Source organism: Amblyomma maculatum, chromosome 10 (assembly GCF_055883805.1).
Source record: "Amblyomma maculatum isolate TAMU_Amacu chromosome 10, ASM5588380v1, whole genome shotgun sequence".
Lineage (NCBI taxonomy): Eukaryota > Metazoa > Arthropoda > Arachnida > Ixodida > Ixodidae > Amblyomma > Amblyomma maculatum.
Window position 1 is genome coordinate 99,687,981 of NC_139353.1, and position 14,756 is coordinate 99,702,736.

The 14,756-nt window shown below is 44.9% G+C and overlaps 1 protein-coding gene across 1 annotated transcript in view; it reads left to right on the forward strand.

Annotated features, from left to right (window-relative positions):
• Window positions 1-14,756, forward strand: part of LOC146177107 (signal-induced proliferation-associated 1-like protein 2) — a 136,282-nt gene that overhangs the window by 25,141 nt on the left and 96,385 nt on the right. Inside the window, exons 2-4 of the mRNA XM_084583097.1 lie at window positions 7,348-7,964; window positions 11,709-12,356; window positions 13,930-14,132. Coding sequence (XP_084439223.1) covers window positions 7,348-7,964; window positions 11,709-12,356; window positions 13,930-14,132 — 1,468 coding nt within the window. The remainder of the gene's footprint in view (window positions 1-7,347; window positions 7,965-11,708; window positions 12,357-13,929; window positions 14,133-14,756) is intronic.

Here is a 14,756-nt window from a genome sequence, read left to right on the forward strand (position 1 = left end):
TTGCCCATGTGGACTCGACATTGGCAGCCACATTGTTTCACATTTAGCCCTGCGTTTCACATTTTTTAAAGGAAGCCACACCTAAATGAAAGTTCCCCTGTACTGTAGGCTTATCATGAACAAATGACAGAGGAGGAACTGCTCTCACCAAAAACTGTCTTTGCAAGCCATAAAAAATAAAATGCAGATATCGTTACCACTGGCCAATTTTGCGAGAAAGCTGCAGTGATTTTTTTAACGTGGATCTCTAGTGCTAGTTATATCAACCACTTCACTTGTACAACTGCAATCAGCGAAGTCTTTCTCAGCTCTATGTGGCCAGTTAGGATGGAGCAGAGTAAAAAAATACTCTTTCCAGTTTTAAGTCCAATTTCCTGGGCTGCAAATGCATCTTTTGGCAATAGCAAACCACCAGCTGTAGGCACAAAGAGCTGTGCGTTAATTAGTACATCAAACTAAATTTGGGTCGAGTTGTTTTCAGTGTCTCTTTAAATCATCTGGCATTCTAAAAGCAACAGTAAACTGACTCTTCTGTGGGTACATCGAAATCGAAATGGGGAAGCGGTTCTACCTGGAACAGCCAATTCATTTATCCACAAGATAGTCGGCAGGTCATATTATAGATGGTCATTTCCTATCTCAGTAAACTTTGTGTGGAATGAATGACTGTTTGGAAGCATTTTGAATAGGCATTTTTTCTTGGACATGTTCTGTTGGTAGGGACCCTCCGTATAGAAAGCTTGTCAATACCTCATCTTTCTGGAACCTATTCTTGCATCTTTTATTAACCAATTGTGTTTTTCTTCTTTTCGTACGGCACCTGATGTCTTCTTTCTGTGTGAGGTTTGATTGTTCTTTGCTTAGCTGAAGGCATTGTTATTGTATGCGTGCTGCTGATGCATTATTCTTAAAAGGGCCCTGAAGACAGCTTCATTGAGTTATGTTTTCGGGAAATGATTTTTAGGCACATATGTCAACATTTGACTGGCTGTGAAAGGTGCATTTATTGCGGAGAAAATTGCGTTCAAACGTTTTTGTTCCGCTAGATTCTATTTACGTTGCATACACCAACGAAGATTGTTTACTGCCATTTTGAAGTCTAGGACAGCCTAGCTTATCCACCGAGGTTTACTCCCACAATTCGCCGTTGATGCAGGCGAGTTTGCTTGTAGAATCAGAAGCCAGCACCAACACCTGCATTTCGTTTTTTAGTCATTTGTAATTACAAGGGCTCTGTTTCTGGACGAGGGTTGTCTTTTTGTCCTTATAATGCCGTTATCTATCTCAGTAGGCCAACTTGCGAATTTTTCCTGATACCCCTTTAACCTATCTTGCGCCTATTTTGCATCTTAAGTGTTGCTGTGAGGAAGAGCCGTGCACAGAGGCCACTGCCATTGTACAATGGTCATTGCAGTTGTGCAAATATAATGAAGAGCGTTGTGTTAAGGAAACGTAAAGAGGCAAAATTAAAGTTAGAAGAAGTGTAGGGCAAAAAAAAGAAGGAGAAAGCTTTAATTAGGTGCAGTATTAAGTGTTCAGAATGTCCTGAGTCAGGATAACCAAGGCCAGCTATTCTGTCAGCTTGTCTGGGACCAGCCAAATCCTTCAGGATATACCGTATACACTGATTCAATACATGTATGTGCAGTTCATTCGTATCATGTTTCTGCAGAACTGTAGGGAGCTCCACAATAAGCTCTTACCAAATTAAGTCTCCACACTGTCACACTGAGGTGGATTCCTGGCCGCACTGAAATCCCAGGCAATTAGGTAGTGCATCATCTCGCCAGTGGACTTCAGCACCGGACACCGAGGATTATCTGGCCTTATCCGCCCAGTTGGAATTCTACTCTTTGCTTCAGAAATGAAATCGTTCTTCACTATGACATCATTGGAGAAACTATTCATGCGTTTCTTATTCTGGATAAATGCCTTACTACCACGCAACTACGCATCCGTGGATGTATACACCTAAATTCACTCTTTACTCCTGCCCGATCCTTTCTATACCGTATCAGCCACTCTCTCCCGCATGTGCAAATTGCACTGAACCCTTGTGCTGATTTAGAGCGCTGCATTTTCTCCTGCCCCATTGCAGTCCAGTTCCTTCATTTTCTACACCCTTGTTGCTTGTGGATGACTCTTGTTGGTTAGGGCTAGGTGATTTTTCTCGAGTGCCATCTTTCTGTCCTAATTGTAGTATAGTTGGCCATTTCCAGCCGCGAACGGTTGCAATATTTAAGTGCAGAAGGCACCATGAAGTCAACTGCCCTTTGCATAGAGAAAACCTTGTACGGAGAACAGCTCCTGTGAATCCGATCCAGTAGGGTCTCAGGCCTGCCCTTATGTATGTGCAGCTGTCTGTCACTTGCGACATTTTTCACTTCGGCCATTGACTGCATTTGGGCGGCATTTAGTGGAAGGGAATATGGCATTGGGATGAGTTTTTTCTGCCAGTGTCTTTTAGTACAAATATTTTCCCATATTTCCTCACATAACGGATGCTGACATATGATGAACGATGCACCCTCTACATTATTCATTGGAATAAGTGAAGATATTAGGTGACCTCAGTGTAAATGTTATCCCGAGTAATGAACAGCCAGAACTTCTTGATTTGAGCAAACACAGCATTTTGTTTCTTTTATTTTTTTATTTTTCAGAACGGCTTTTTGGCCATTATCCTGAGAAAGCAGTTGGAGAGCTTGAAAGGTAGTGCGAAGATGGACTTGTGCTTTGACTGCAGCAATTTTTGGAAAATAACGAAATAGATAGATTCTTTGTGCATGGTTGCTTTATAGCAGAGGTTTGGCATGTATTTCTCGATTTCTACAACAAGATTTGGTTCAGAATGGTGCATCTCGGAGCAAAGCGTGTTCAGAGAAACGGTGCTCTAACAGTGGGTAACACTAAAGGCACTCACAAATACTTAGTGACATGCCATATTGGAGCTGTGCACCAGCTCGGGCTAGCCGGGAACGAATCCTTGCTGGTCGTTATTGACTGAACAGAAGGAACTGCTTATGGATGATTGAGTTTCGACTTTTGCATCTCCCGCTTCGCTCGCATTGACCTCAGATGCTTATGCATTTGTTTCGCGATTTGCACCACACTGTTGCCTCCTACGCTTATCTGTTGTGGCTTGCTCCTGGCCTGGATATAGCCTAGTCAAAGAATCCACGATGCTTGAGTTGTGTCTAGCTTCACTCCCAGACAATGCAGCAGCGGCGCCTTCCCAGGGCAGTGAAAGCACGCATGAAAGGCACACAGGGAGTGCAATGAGTTCAAGTACTTGGCCACAGAATTAACCTTTTCCTCAGAGTTTGAGCCAGCACAGTTTTGGAGAAACAAAAGTAATTTATCCAAACCTTGCTCTTCTTGCTAAGAAACAATCTGTCATTCCAGCCACTAGTTAAAATAGTGAAAGAAACTTCAGTGCTGCCAGATTCATAATGCAGGGACGCTGCACATGCCTCAAGTCATGATCAATGCATAAATTGTTCTTGCGTAATAACTTGGAAATATATTTTTATGTGCGCGCCACTGTAGGTCTATAATTCCACAAATTTATTGTCTTAAAAGAGTCAACTCAACAGCTGATAGTTTTAAATAAAGTTATCTAGAATTGCAAAACCATGTCCACAAAATAAGGAAGAAAAAATTGGAAGCAGAACACCGAAGCAAAATGTAACGCGTGATATGATGTCACATTAAGATGAGACTGCTAGCCATCAATGTGTACGTAATGACAGATGGTATATAAATGTCGTGTCATGAGTCGGTCAGATCAGAAATCTAATGCGCACGACTATGCATTCCATGACTTGTGTAAGTCAGCCAATCGTGACCATGACTAGTGTCTACTCATGGCTCTCAAAAATGCTGAGTCACGAAACACTGGGAGCTACTGAAGAGCAGCCAACGCACATGCTTTTGCATTTCTCCAGTGCAGATTTCTGCAGTGTTCGCAAAGCTTTCTTATTTCTCTATTGTCACTTCAATTGTAATTATAACAGGTCAGCACCGGGCTGGCCACAGGCCTTAACTCTGAGCACAGGTGTGCACCTGACCGGCCTCAGACTCTTCCATCGTCGGGCCGGGCCAGGCCTTCGGTCAGTAGTATAAGGTCTGTGCTAGGCTCTTGCTCGGAACTTTTAGCTGTGCTCAGCTCTATCACATGTACATCTCTAGACAGGCGTTTGCAGCTCTGCTTTCAATGACTAGCTTTTCAGATTTAATTTCCTTGAGGAATAGATGGCTGCTGCCTCTGAGCAGTTCATACCTTGTCCGCTTACACTAATAAGTGTAGAAACAGATGCCTCTGTCGTGTGTGTTACCTTTTCTCATTAGAAATAAACTTGAAAGATATGTACAACTGAACCCACCTCTATCACATGTACATCTCTAGACAGGCTTTTGCAACTCTGCTTTCAATGACTTTAGCTTTTCAGGTTTGATTTCCTTGAGGGATAGATGACTGTTGCCTCTGAGCAGTTCACACCTTGTCCACTTACACTAATAAGTGTAGAAACAGATGCCTCTGTCGTGCGTGTTACCTTTTTGTAATTAGAAATAAACTTGAAAGATATGCACAACTGAACCGTTTTGAGTTCTGAGCTTAAGAAGAGGGCTGCTCTTTGAGGTGTGGATACTGGTATTACATTAAAAACTGCAGAAAAGGCAGTCATTGATGGGATGGAGTGGCAAATAAAAAGCGTCCGAGGAGAAAAGGAACAAGCAAAGAGAGAGCGTAGAACTTGGAAGATTTTCATTTGTAATTTTGCCCACGGGATCATATCAGGATATGTTTCCATTTGCTCTGTGTAGAATAGCAGTGGGCTGATAAAAAGATGGTCCTGTCAGAAAGTGCATTTGTGGCACGGGCTGCTGTCTGCCCTACCAAGGTAGTCTGGGCAAGCAAGCTTTCGCAGATGCTTGAGGTTTGGTACTGACTGGTATAGACAAGTGTCAGCCCGTAACATCAGTGGAGATGCGGCGGCGCTGGCGACAGCAGTGACTTTCGTGGTGTAGGCAAAAGCATGGGCCGTCTGCATTGAATGCGTGGCGCTTGCTGCATTTTCGTGCATAATTTCCAATATTCCTGCAATGTGTGGTGTGGTTGGTTGCACCATAAGGCCCAAAAAAGAAAATGGTACCTGTTTTCAACTATTTCTTGTGGTTGGATAAAGATGAGAGCGAATGACAGAGGCATTGAGCGCGACAATTGTAGACACTTTGGCGACGGATTGCCTTAGCAGCTAACGTGCGTTGCTTTTCTGCACTGGAACTTGATCAGTTCGTTTGCAACTCTTAATTGACGTGATCACTTTTCGGCCACACGACGAATAGCGCAATAACAAACGCCTGCAGCTCATTCACGTTTTAGTGTATATACTATCAGGCTATAAAAAGTTTAGACGTGATATTTCGTGCGCGCATGATCTTAACCGAACGCAGCTAGGAAACCGTGGTGTGAGTTCCATTCATCTGCGGTTCTACCTGGTCATATTTTCGCACAGAAAAGAACACAAAAGCTGCTGCGAAGACAACCGCAGTGACCTTGAGCGGTCACTACAGCCCAATATTGCCGAAACAGGCCAAGAGTTGTGAAGTAGCTTTTCTGTTTTCACTTTCCCAAATTTCAACGAGTGACGCACTCTTCCTCAACGGTCCCAGAAATCGAGTGAACATCGTTAGGATCCGGACAAAGGGAAGCAGCGCTATTTCTCAGTGTACTAAATTTTATTTTGAAGGTCATTAAGATCATAATGAACGAATTAACCACGTACAACCAGTTCTGATTGAGCATGTATGATACATTAAGCTTAATGTCCCAAAGTGGAATTGGCTATGAGGGATGAAAAATAAGCAGAATAAGACGACGAGCATTTGAATAAAATTTTTCACAATATATTAAAAATGCTCAGCAGATCGCGCGAATTGCGCTTCAAGTGATCGTGGACATCGTGGAGAACATATTGCATTTGCGCTCATATCAAAAAAAAGAAAAGAAAAACAGCATTTTTACGAGCCTTCATATATATATATAAATTAACCTGTGAATGGCCCTCACTACGTCTGTGAGATTAAACAGACATCGAACGTCTTTTTATCGAGTAGGATAAAACAAGTTGTCAGTGCGCCCTCTAGGCGAATGTTACAAAGAACTAGAAGATTGAGTTCTTCTTATTCACTGAAGTTCTATGACTTGAGTTGCTGGTACAGTGAACTAAAAATATGATTTCTAGTTCAATATAGTTGCCAGTTATATTGTTCTTTAGAGTGAAGGTGCTTGGAGCATCAGAAAATGTACACATAAAAATAATCGTCATATGAAAAACTCTCTTCCAATCAATCATATAATTGTCTTTGCATGTGCTAACAATAGGCCCGGAAGTTGGACTGTGTTCACTATATAATAGTTTTTTTATACACTATGATTTCTCGTTTTCATTAAATTTAATTGGTTACTACAGTCCAACCTTGCTACAGTCGCCCACCGTAGCCGCGTGCTGTTGAGGCCGCGGAGAAGGAAGCCAATGCAGTGCTCTTTGCCAAATAATCCCAGCAGTAATCGGCTAGTAAAGTGCTGAACTACTCTCCAGGCATAGACCAAACTCTTTCTATGCACAAGCAAAGCTTACGCTTCAGAATATGTGCACGCGCGAACTGGTTTAGAAGGCGGCGTCGCTTGGCGCAGTGTAGGCACGCTGCGTTTTTGCCTACACCCCTTGCCGCTGCCGACCGCTGCGCCACCTTTGTTTACAAAACATGATGCTTGCCTATATGCCAATTCCATTACCGGGCAAGTGATGTGGGCACATAAAAGCTTTTTCTAGCTTCTTTTTTCGCTTGTGCATTAGGCATTTAAATGGAGTAACTTTACTTTCAGTTTTTATTGTTTTCTGCACTCGTTCTGACAATGCGTGAAGACTGCAGTGTTAAGAAGGCAGCTTTCTGAAGCACGGTGCCTGAAATAGACCTGATACAGAAGTTCTAGCAGGCTGCATCTTGCCCCATGGCCTTTGTCCTTTGTGCATGTAGTTTCATGCTTCACTCTTTACAGTGCTTTGGAATACAGTACTTGGTGATGATGAACACATTGCTGTTTGCCTTTAATATACGGCCTTCACATTTTTGATGCAGGGTTGTGAATCTTGCCGAACAAGCCCAGCCATTGCCGATTTAAGAAGGGCAGCTGTGAGTCAGTAACAAATAAAAACTGAGCTGTCATCAGTAGTAACATTAAGGTTTGGCAAATTTGATAAATAAAGGAGGAGCCACATTTGGTTCTTCGGTTAACTTTGGTTTCAGTGAGGTTATTTGTCTGTACCACCTCATCCACAGGTGGACCCCTGGGCATGGCCGAGCCACCGAGGCCGGGCCGCGGCGCAGGTCGCTCGCAGTGCTGGCAATGGCAGCTGCAGCCAGGGCGTGCGCAGAGTCAACGGTAGCAGTGGCGGTGATGCCGGCGCCACCCATGACCGGGACCCGATGAGCTCGAGCGTCCTTCGGGCCTGCTCGGCCCAGTACTACACCGCCTGCCTGCCGCCCGGCGACGCCCTTCACCGGAGCGGCAGCGCCAACCAACTCAATGGCCACGCAGCACAACCACAGTCGCCATCCTCGCAACATCAGCTGCCAGCTCATAATCATCATCAGCAGCAGCAGCAGGCGACAGTGTCAGGGGTGAGCGGACCCGCAAGGCCTCATCGAACGCACAGTGAGCGTTCTCAACGAACGTCCCGCATGAGTCTGTATCGGAGTAATAGCAGCCTCGACTTGGACCACAACAATGGCGGTGGTGGCGCGGCCGGTGAGCCGGGGGTGCTGCGTGGGGGTCCCACGCGGAGGGACTACGGATCAGCATCGTCTCTGGATTTGCTTGCGGCTTCGGCTGGGGATGCCAGCTTCTTTGCCATGCTGCGGGAGTACCGGGCCGGCAAGAGGGAAGACCAGCGGAGGTGAGGCTCGTGGCAGCATGCATTTGTTTGTTGCAAACTGTCCTGCACATCAAATTGTGGAAAGAGCAACAGCCGCCTTTGGGCAACTTAACTTCATTAGTGGCAGCAGTAGTAGTGGTAATTGAGGCTTTTATTGCATAGTAAACGAGGCTGCAGTACTAAAACACATGGTGTTAATGAGGTATTGGTGCATACTAAATGCTTTTATATAATTTCGTCGTTTCAAAAGATAACATCAGGTTTAAGTTCTTAGTTGCTGTGTTTACAGTTTTTCTTTTCAGACATGTAATGTTTGATGTGGCATTTAAAAATATAGAAGCACCAAATTTCAGTAGCCTTCTTTCTTTGAAATTATACATAACACATTAGAAAAAATAGATGGCCACATGGATTGTACTAACAAATAGTAAATAATTTATCGTTTAAATTTTTTGCTCAAATGCTGTTGCACATTCAATAAGCAACTTACAGCTGTGACATCAGAGACAGTGCAACATCAGGTGAGGCGTGCGAAAACAGCATTTTCACTGCTTTCTTTGTTTTAATTCGTACAAACTGTTACTCAACTATATAATTGAGCTGGCGTAGATGACTTCTACTTTGGGGCTCACATGTACTACCGTAGTGTACAACTCACTGCAAGGAAAAATTAAAATAGGAAAGCCCTTTGTTGTGCAGTGGGTGTAGTCAGCCTGCTGTTGCTGCTAATGATGAAGATGATGAAAAAGAAATGGGGTCACCCACTAAAGTGCTTCCATTTTGTAAATTTTGTTTTGCATCAACATTCTTGTGGTACAATGAAATCAAGCAATAGTTTTGAAGCATGCCGTTGAATTCATGCCGTTGCGACTCTATGTACCACTCAGCTACCTAACACTGGTAGTGAATGCAAGCTTGCGTATTGGTTCATACCACTCACTCCCTTGCAAGCTGTGACATCTACATAGCCAACGACTCTTTGTTGTTCATGACACAATGTGAGATAGCTGAAGGAATGCATTTTGTTTGTGAAGCATTTTTTTAGTTCTTGAATGTGTCATCTTATTTATTTTTTCTGCTCTGTCAAGTACTTTAAACCGCTATCTCAGATGACCAGAGTGACGTGCTCGGCTATTCAGTCTGACGTCGCTCTGCAGTTAGTTTTGTATCCAAGCATCCAGATCCACCAGTGTCTCACACCACCCTAAAAACAGTAAACCTGGAGAATTCCTAAACACTAGTTGCTCATTCTCAGCCAACGTCAGAGAAGCGTGGGCCAGACTTTCAGCATGAGTTGGCAGTTTACGATGCAAAACTTGAGGAAATTTTCCAGATATCACAGCAGGTTGTATGTGATGCTGTGAAAAGTGTCTCGAAATTTTGCGGGTCCTTGTATCATTGTGAATTATTAACTTTGTTATTTCATTGAGATTATGCTGCATAACTAGCCAGTAATTAACCAGTACAGTGTCTGTATATCTGGCCGTGCACGACGTGGTGATGGCTGCATTGCCTGTTCGCAAATCCCAGAAAGCTTAGGCTGGCCGTGTCTGCCGCATTCCCCCTCCGCCAGTTCCTGTGTGTTTTTGCAACTTACCTAGGCATTCAGTAATGTAAAAGAACACATTTTAATGCAGTTGGCAGCTTGAACCACTTGCTGCAGTGTTGATGCCAAGGGCAAGCCAGAACAGACGCTCGAGAGGCGATGGTGCAGCACGAATATTGAAATAGATACCCGAATATCTGCACTTGCTTTCGCCAAAACGGGAGGAGGAACACTTGATACTTGATAGCTCACAAGTTGCCCTTCCCTTTGGTTGTCGGAGGCTGGCAGAGAATCTGTTCACGGCCAGGGTGCATGGAGGGGAGGGAGACCAGCGTCGGGAGGGAACTTGCGGAACATTTTTCCTGTGCACGAACATCTGTGAACTTGGATACTCATGCACAGGGAGGTTGCTAGCTTTGTTTTTCTTTTTTTTGCGGGTAGTCTTGATTAGGGTGCTCAATCAGCCCGCTCAAAACAAATTTAATCTGGCCTGGGCCCACATCAAAGGGGTACCAAGTGGCCAGAGCTTGGCTCATGGGTGTGCTTTTAAGCTGGCCCAGGGTCACGCACAGCTCTACACTGAATAATTTATCACTGAACTGAGTGGTAGTCAGTGAAGAACCTACCTAATGTTGTGCTTTAGAGGAATGGCTAGATATATGGGGTAGGCCTAGCGCTTTGCACCAGGGAGTTGGGTTTAAAAAATTGTCGGGTCGCATCTGAGTCTGCTCAGCATTCAGTAATTTACGTCGAGCTGAAAAACTAGCAGATGGCATCGAGCTCCCCTTTTCGCCACAGTGCATGGCACACTGTCTCCATAGTGGTCTCCTCTTCCACCATTCCCTGACTCTACTCAACAGCGTTTATATGCTCTTCCTGCAGTAGAGTCGAATGAGTCAATCCACCCCGAAGTTGACCGGACTCGAACCCTCGACTTTCCGACCTGACCCGGCGGTGTTTACATGAGCCCTGTAACCAGTTTTCGATTCAATAACTAAACTCAGCCTCCACCTGTTGTGTCCATGTAAGTGATGCTATTATGTTACTGTGCTTTTCTTTTTGCCTTTGCTGATTAACCAGTTAATGTTATTGCTTCATTCACTAAATGAGTAATTAACTAATTAAACTAATTGATTGTATTCAACTAATTCAACTAATTGATTGAAATGACCCATTTCCTAAATGACTGGCCAATTCAGTCAGTTGACTTATTAAACTATGTATTAGTTAACCAACTGGATAAATTGACTTTGTGAGTTATTAACTAATTCACCGAAATTAGGAAATGACCAATCAATGTGTAAGTAATTGACTGATTCAAATGAATATTTCTTCAGTAAAATGACTGACCTAATAATCAGACATTTTGCCAACTTAATTATTATTTTCACTATCTGCATAAGTGATTAATCAACTCAAATAATCAATCAATCAATTACTCATACAGTGGATGATTGACAGATTATGCAGACATGCTCTGATGGCAGGTTGTGTCCGCACACTCTGCCAGTACGCACTGGTGATGCTGAAGAAATGATTTCATATTAAAAAGAAAAGGTCATGATGTTCACAATGCTGACTTCCGGCCAAGGCAACAAGTGGGAGCCAAATTTTGCTTTGGTGCAGAGGGGCAGGCGTTTCTTTACTGCTGTCTACCAGTGCTTGGCGAAAAAGTGCGTTTGTCCCGGAGAAAACTGCAGTAGGCCTTCGAGTGGCAGTGGAACCTGCTTTTCTACCAGCTGTCGTATGGTTATAGTGCATTGCAGTAAGCTTACCATTGTTGTGCAAGGTGTCCTGTGCACTTCTTGAAGGAAACTCATGGTTGAAGCTGGAAGGTAGCCACTGGTTGGTAACATCACATTGAAAGTTCTGAATGTATTTTCACCACTTCAATACCTTTGAGTGGATGCAGTCAGCAGATGTATGAGTGCCTAAAAGGCTTTATCAGTTACTTTCTTTTTTGTTATGCGGTTAGTTTGAATCTCTGCCTACTTCCTTGGTGTAGGTTGTTAACGTTCTTACCCATTTCGTATGAAGGATGTGCATGGTGTTTTTAATTGCTGACTTAAAATTTGCTTCAGGTCTGGCAGCGAATTTGATTGATTACTGATTTCCTTTTTTCTTTTTTATAGCTTCTTGCTTATCCTGGATGTCTGGTCTTAGCAGGCCTCTATTATACTGCATGCATTTTGATCTTCTTATTCTTCTACCACGTGCAGTCCAGGACCTGCCAACATACAGGAATTTCTGCGGGGTCGCCTCGACCCTGCTCCGGCAGTACAGAATGCCTCGAACACCCTGGCACACGGAGCGCTCGAAGAAGGGTCGAGTCCACGGCTCAAGACGAAATTCCAGCGACTTCTGGAACTCCGGGACCGCGGCAAGGGCTGGAGCCGACTGCCCAGCGGAGGTGGAGGCACCAGTGGTGGCAGCAGCAATGCCAGCAGCAGCAGTGGCAGCAATCAGGAGAGCTCACTCTTCCGCAAGTGGAAACCTGGCAGCCGGAGCGAGTCAGCCGACGCCCGGAGCCTCGAACCGTCCTTGCCGGATCCGACGGAAGAGCGGCTACGGAGGCGAGCCCTAGCCCACTACGATTGTCAGAGCCTCGGAGCCAACCTGAGCCGGGCCTCGGGCCGGTTGGCATCGATACTGGGCCGGCGGAGGAACACGACAACGGGTGCGTCGGCGGCCTCCATGCTTCAGCGGTCAGGAGCTGGAGGGGCTTGTGTGGGTGAGGAAGGAACCGAAGGGGTGCCGGATGCTGGAGATGGCCGGCAGAGTGCATTGCTGCTGAGCTGTCCTTTCTTCAGGAATGAAGTCGGAGGGGAGCCGCAGAGGGCGCTGGGACTGACGAGGGCCACTTCCAGGTAAGTCTGCTGAATTGTACTTAAGCCTACTTTGTTGCACCAACAAATGTTAGCATTCACACAGTAAAGCATTGACGGAACTGAAGGACATCTTCCTCTTACAGAGCTACCATCTGAAATTTAAAATCTCGTGATCATATCTCAGAAATTCTCAGAAATTCGGTTTTCTGTAATGCAGCCTCGGGACCATTCGGTAGTGCTGAATATAGAAACTTAGCATCTCTTTTTTACTCCCCTTTGAATTTTGAATTGGCGGGGTTTTTACTGCAATGTGCCATAGAATCTCAATTTCCTGGACAGATCTGTGGTGCACAGTGGGCAGCATTTTGGATCTTCTGAACACACTCCAGTGTTGCTGCGGATGATACGAACTCAAGAACGAACCACAATCGCAGCTGTGAGCACTGCACACTGCCCGCGTATCGGTAACTCCGCGATCGCCAACGTCGTGATCACCTGTCGTCGCTCTTTAAGCACTGCTAGAAGTTCACGGAGGAGTGTGGCCCGCATGTTGCAGATGTCATGATCATCTGTCGCTCTGATCTGTGGCTGTGCAGCCGTAAATAAATCTCTTCGGCCGTAAACATATCTTCGTGAATATGTTTCCTATGCTTCTATGTACTTAGTTTTGTTTGTCTTGACAATGCGAATTTTCGGATACGATTCTTTTCATGACTCCGTGAGATTCGTATCACCGAAATTCTACTGCGTACATCATTTGACAGTGATATATGGTCTCACACCACCGTTAGACTGAGGAACCCTGTGCTGACTGAATTAACACTGCATGCCATAATAGCTCGAAACAAATTATTTACTGTTCGTACGCAAGTATGCAAGTTTGAAGCCTGAAATATAAAAGTTTCGGAAACAATGGTGTTAAAGGTGATGCGGCTTTGAAATCACAAAAAGGAGGGGGGGGGGGGGAATCGCTTTTTTTAATATTTATATTTACCTTGGAGACTACTATGCTCTAGTCTCCTGCATGCAGAGCAAACTACTAGCCACTATGTTTTATGACAGATGTCATTGCTGTAATCACTCCTTTCTTTGTTCTTCATTACGATGACTGGCTTTTATCCTGTCCTTCTTGTGCTGTGTATTTACTGCTTGCTATAAATGCATTGGTTTTGGTTATTGCGATGGATAGCAGTTGTCTTGCAAAACTCCAACCTGGTTGTTCACCTCTCCTCCTTGGAATGGCCCTGATTGCTCGATAAAGAGACACTTTCTCCCTCCCTCACTCTAGAGAGAAAGAGAGGCAGTAGATAGCTAGAGAGTAGAGACTTAGAAAAAGAAAAAGGAAGAGAGTGTCTCTCTTTACTTTCTCTCTTACTCATCACTGATTATCATCAGTCATCATATATCAGAATCCTATCGATATCCCACGGAATTTTGCGGACAGCTCTCGCCTACGCGAGATTTTCACAATGAGCCAAGTAGGGCTTTCTCCTTAGAAACATTTTGGTGGTTGTCCAGCCATGTGGAAACTTGGGAAGAAGAAAGTATTCTGCAAGAAGCTGCTTTGAAGTGCGCTCGACGCACCGAATCTTTCACTGGTGTCATGACGCAGGGCGCTTCGGTCTGGTCGTGGAGGCTCATCCCGCAACAGTGGCAACAACGGCCCCTGGCATCGACCGACGTGCCTGAGTGGGCTGGCCATTCTGGAGAGGCCGGGACTGGACGATGGGGCATGCCCCTACCAGCGGCCAACCACCCTGCTTGACGGGGTGGACAGGGGCGCCCTCTACTACCGGACACACTTCCACGGGAAAGGTAAGTGTTCTGTCCCTCGCTCATGAGTGGTGCAACGGCAGAAAGAGCCACCCAAAAAAATTCCGAGAGCACTGTGGAATCTACACTGCAGAAATGTGAAAGCCTGAGCGTTGCTGCTGCACACGGTGCATCACGTTTGTTCTCATTATCACCTGAATTCACCTTCATTATTATCACTAGTGTCATCACTGTCATTGTCACTAATTGCAGCACCACTGTCATCGCTATCATCCTCACGCTAGACTAGGAGAATTATGACGTGCGTTTCAAGATCCCGGGCGTGGCGCAGTTGGTTAAAGCGCTTGGCTGGGATCTGAAGGATGGAGGTTCGATTCTAGGTGGAGACAGGATTTTTATTTTTCTGATGACGTCATCATGATGTCATTTGATTCACAGCTATGGTGTGACCGGATGGATGCCAACAGTATGAGCCATTAAGGGTTTTCGCCTTAATATTGTGTTGACAAGAGTGGCTGCTTCACAGTGCATACTGAACAACAAAACTTGACAACCATGTTGGATCATGAAGCTTACCATTGTGGCCCCACATGTAGCTGGTAGAGAAATGAACAAAAGAACACAGTCCGCCTGGGATCTATACTGTCAAACGAGTCTTGATTGCTT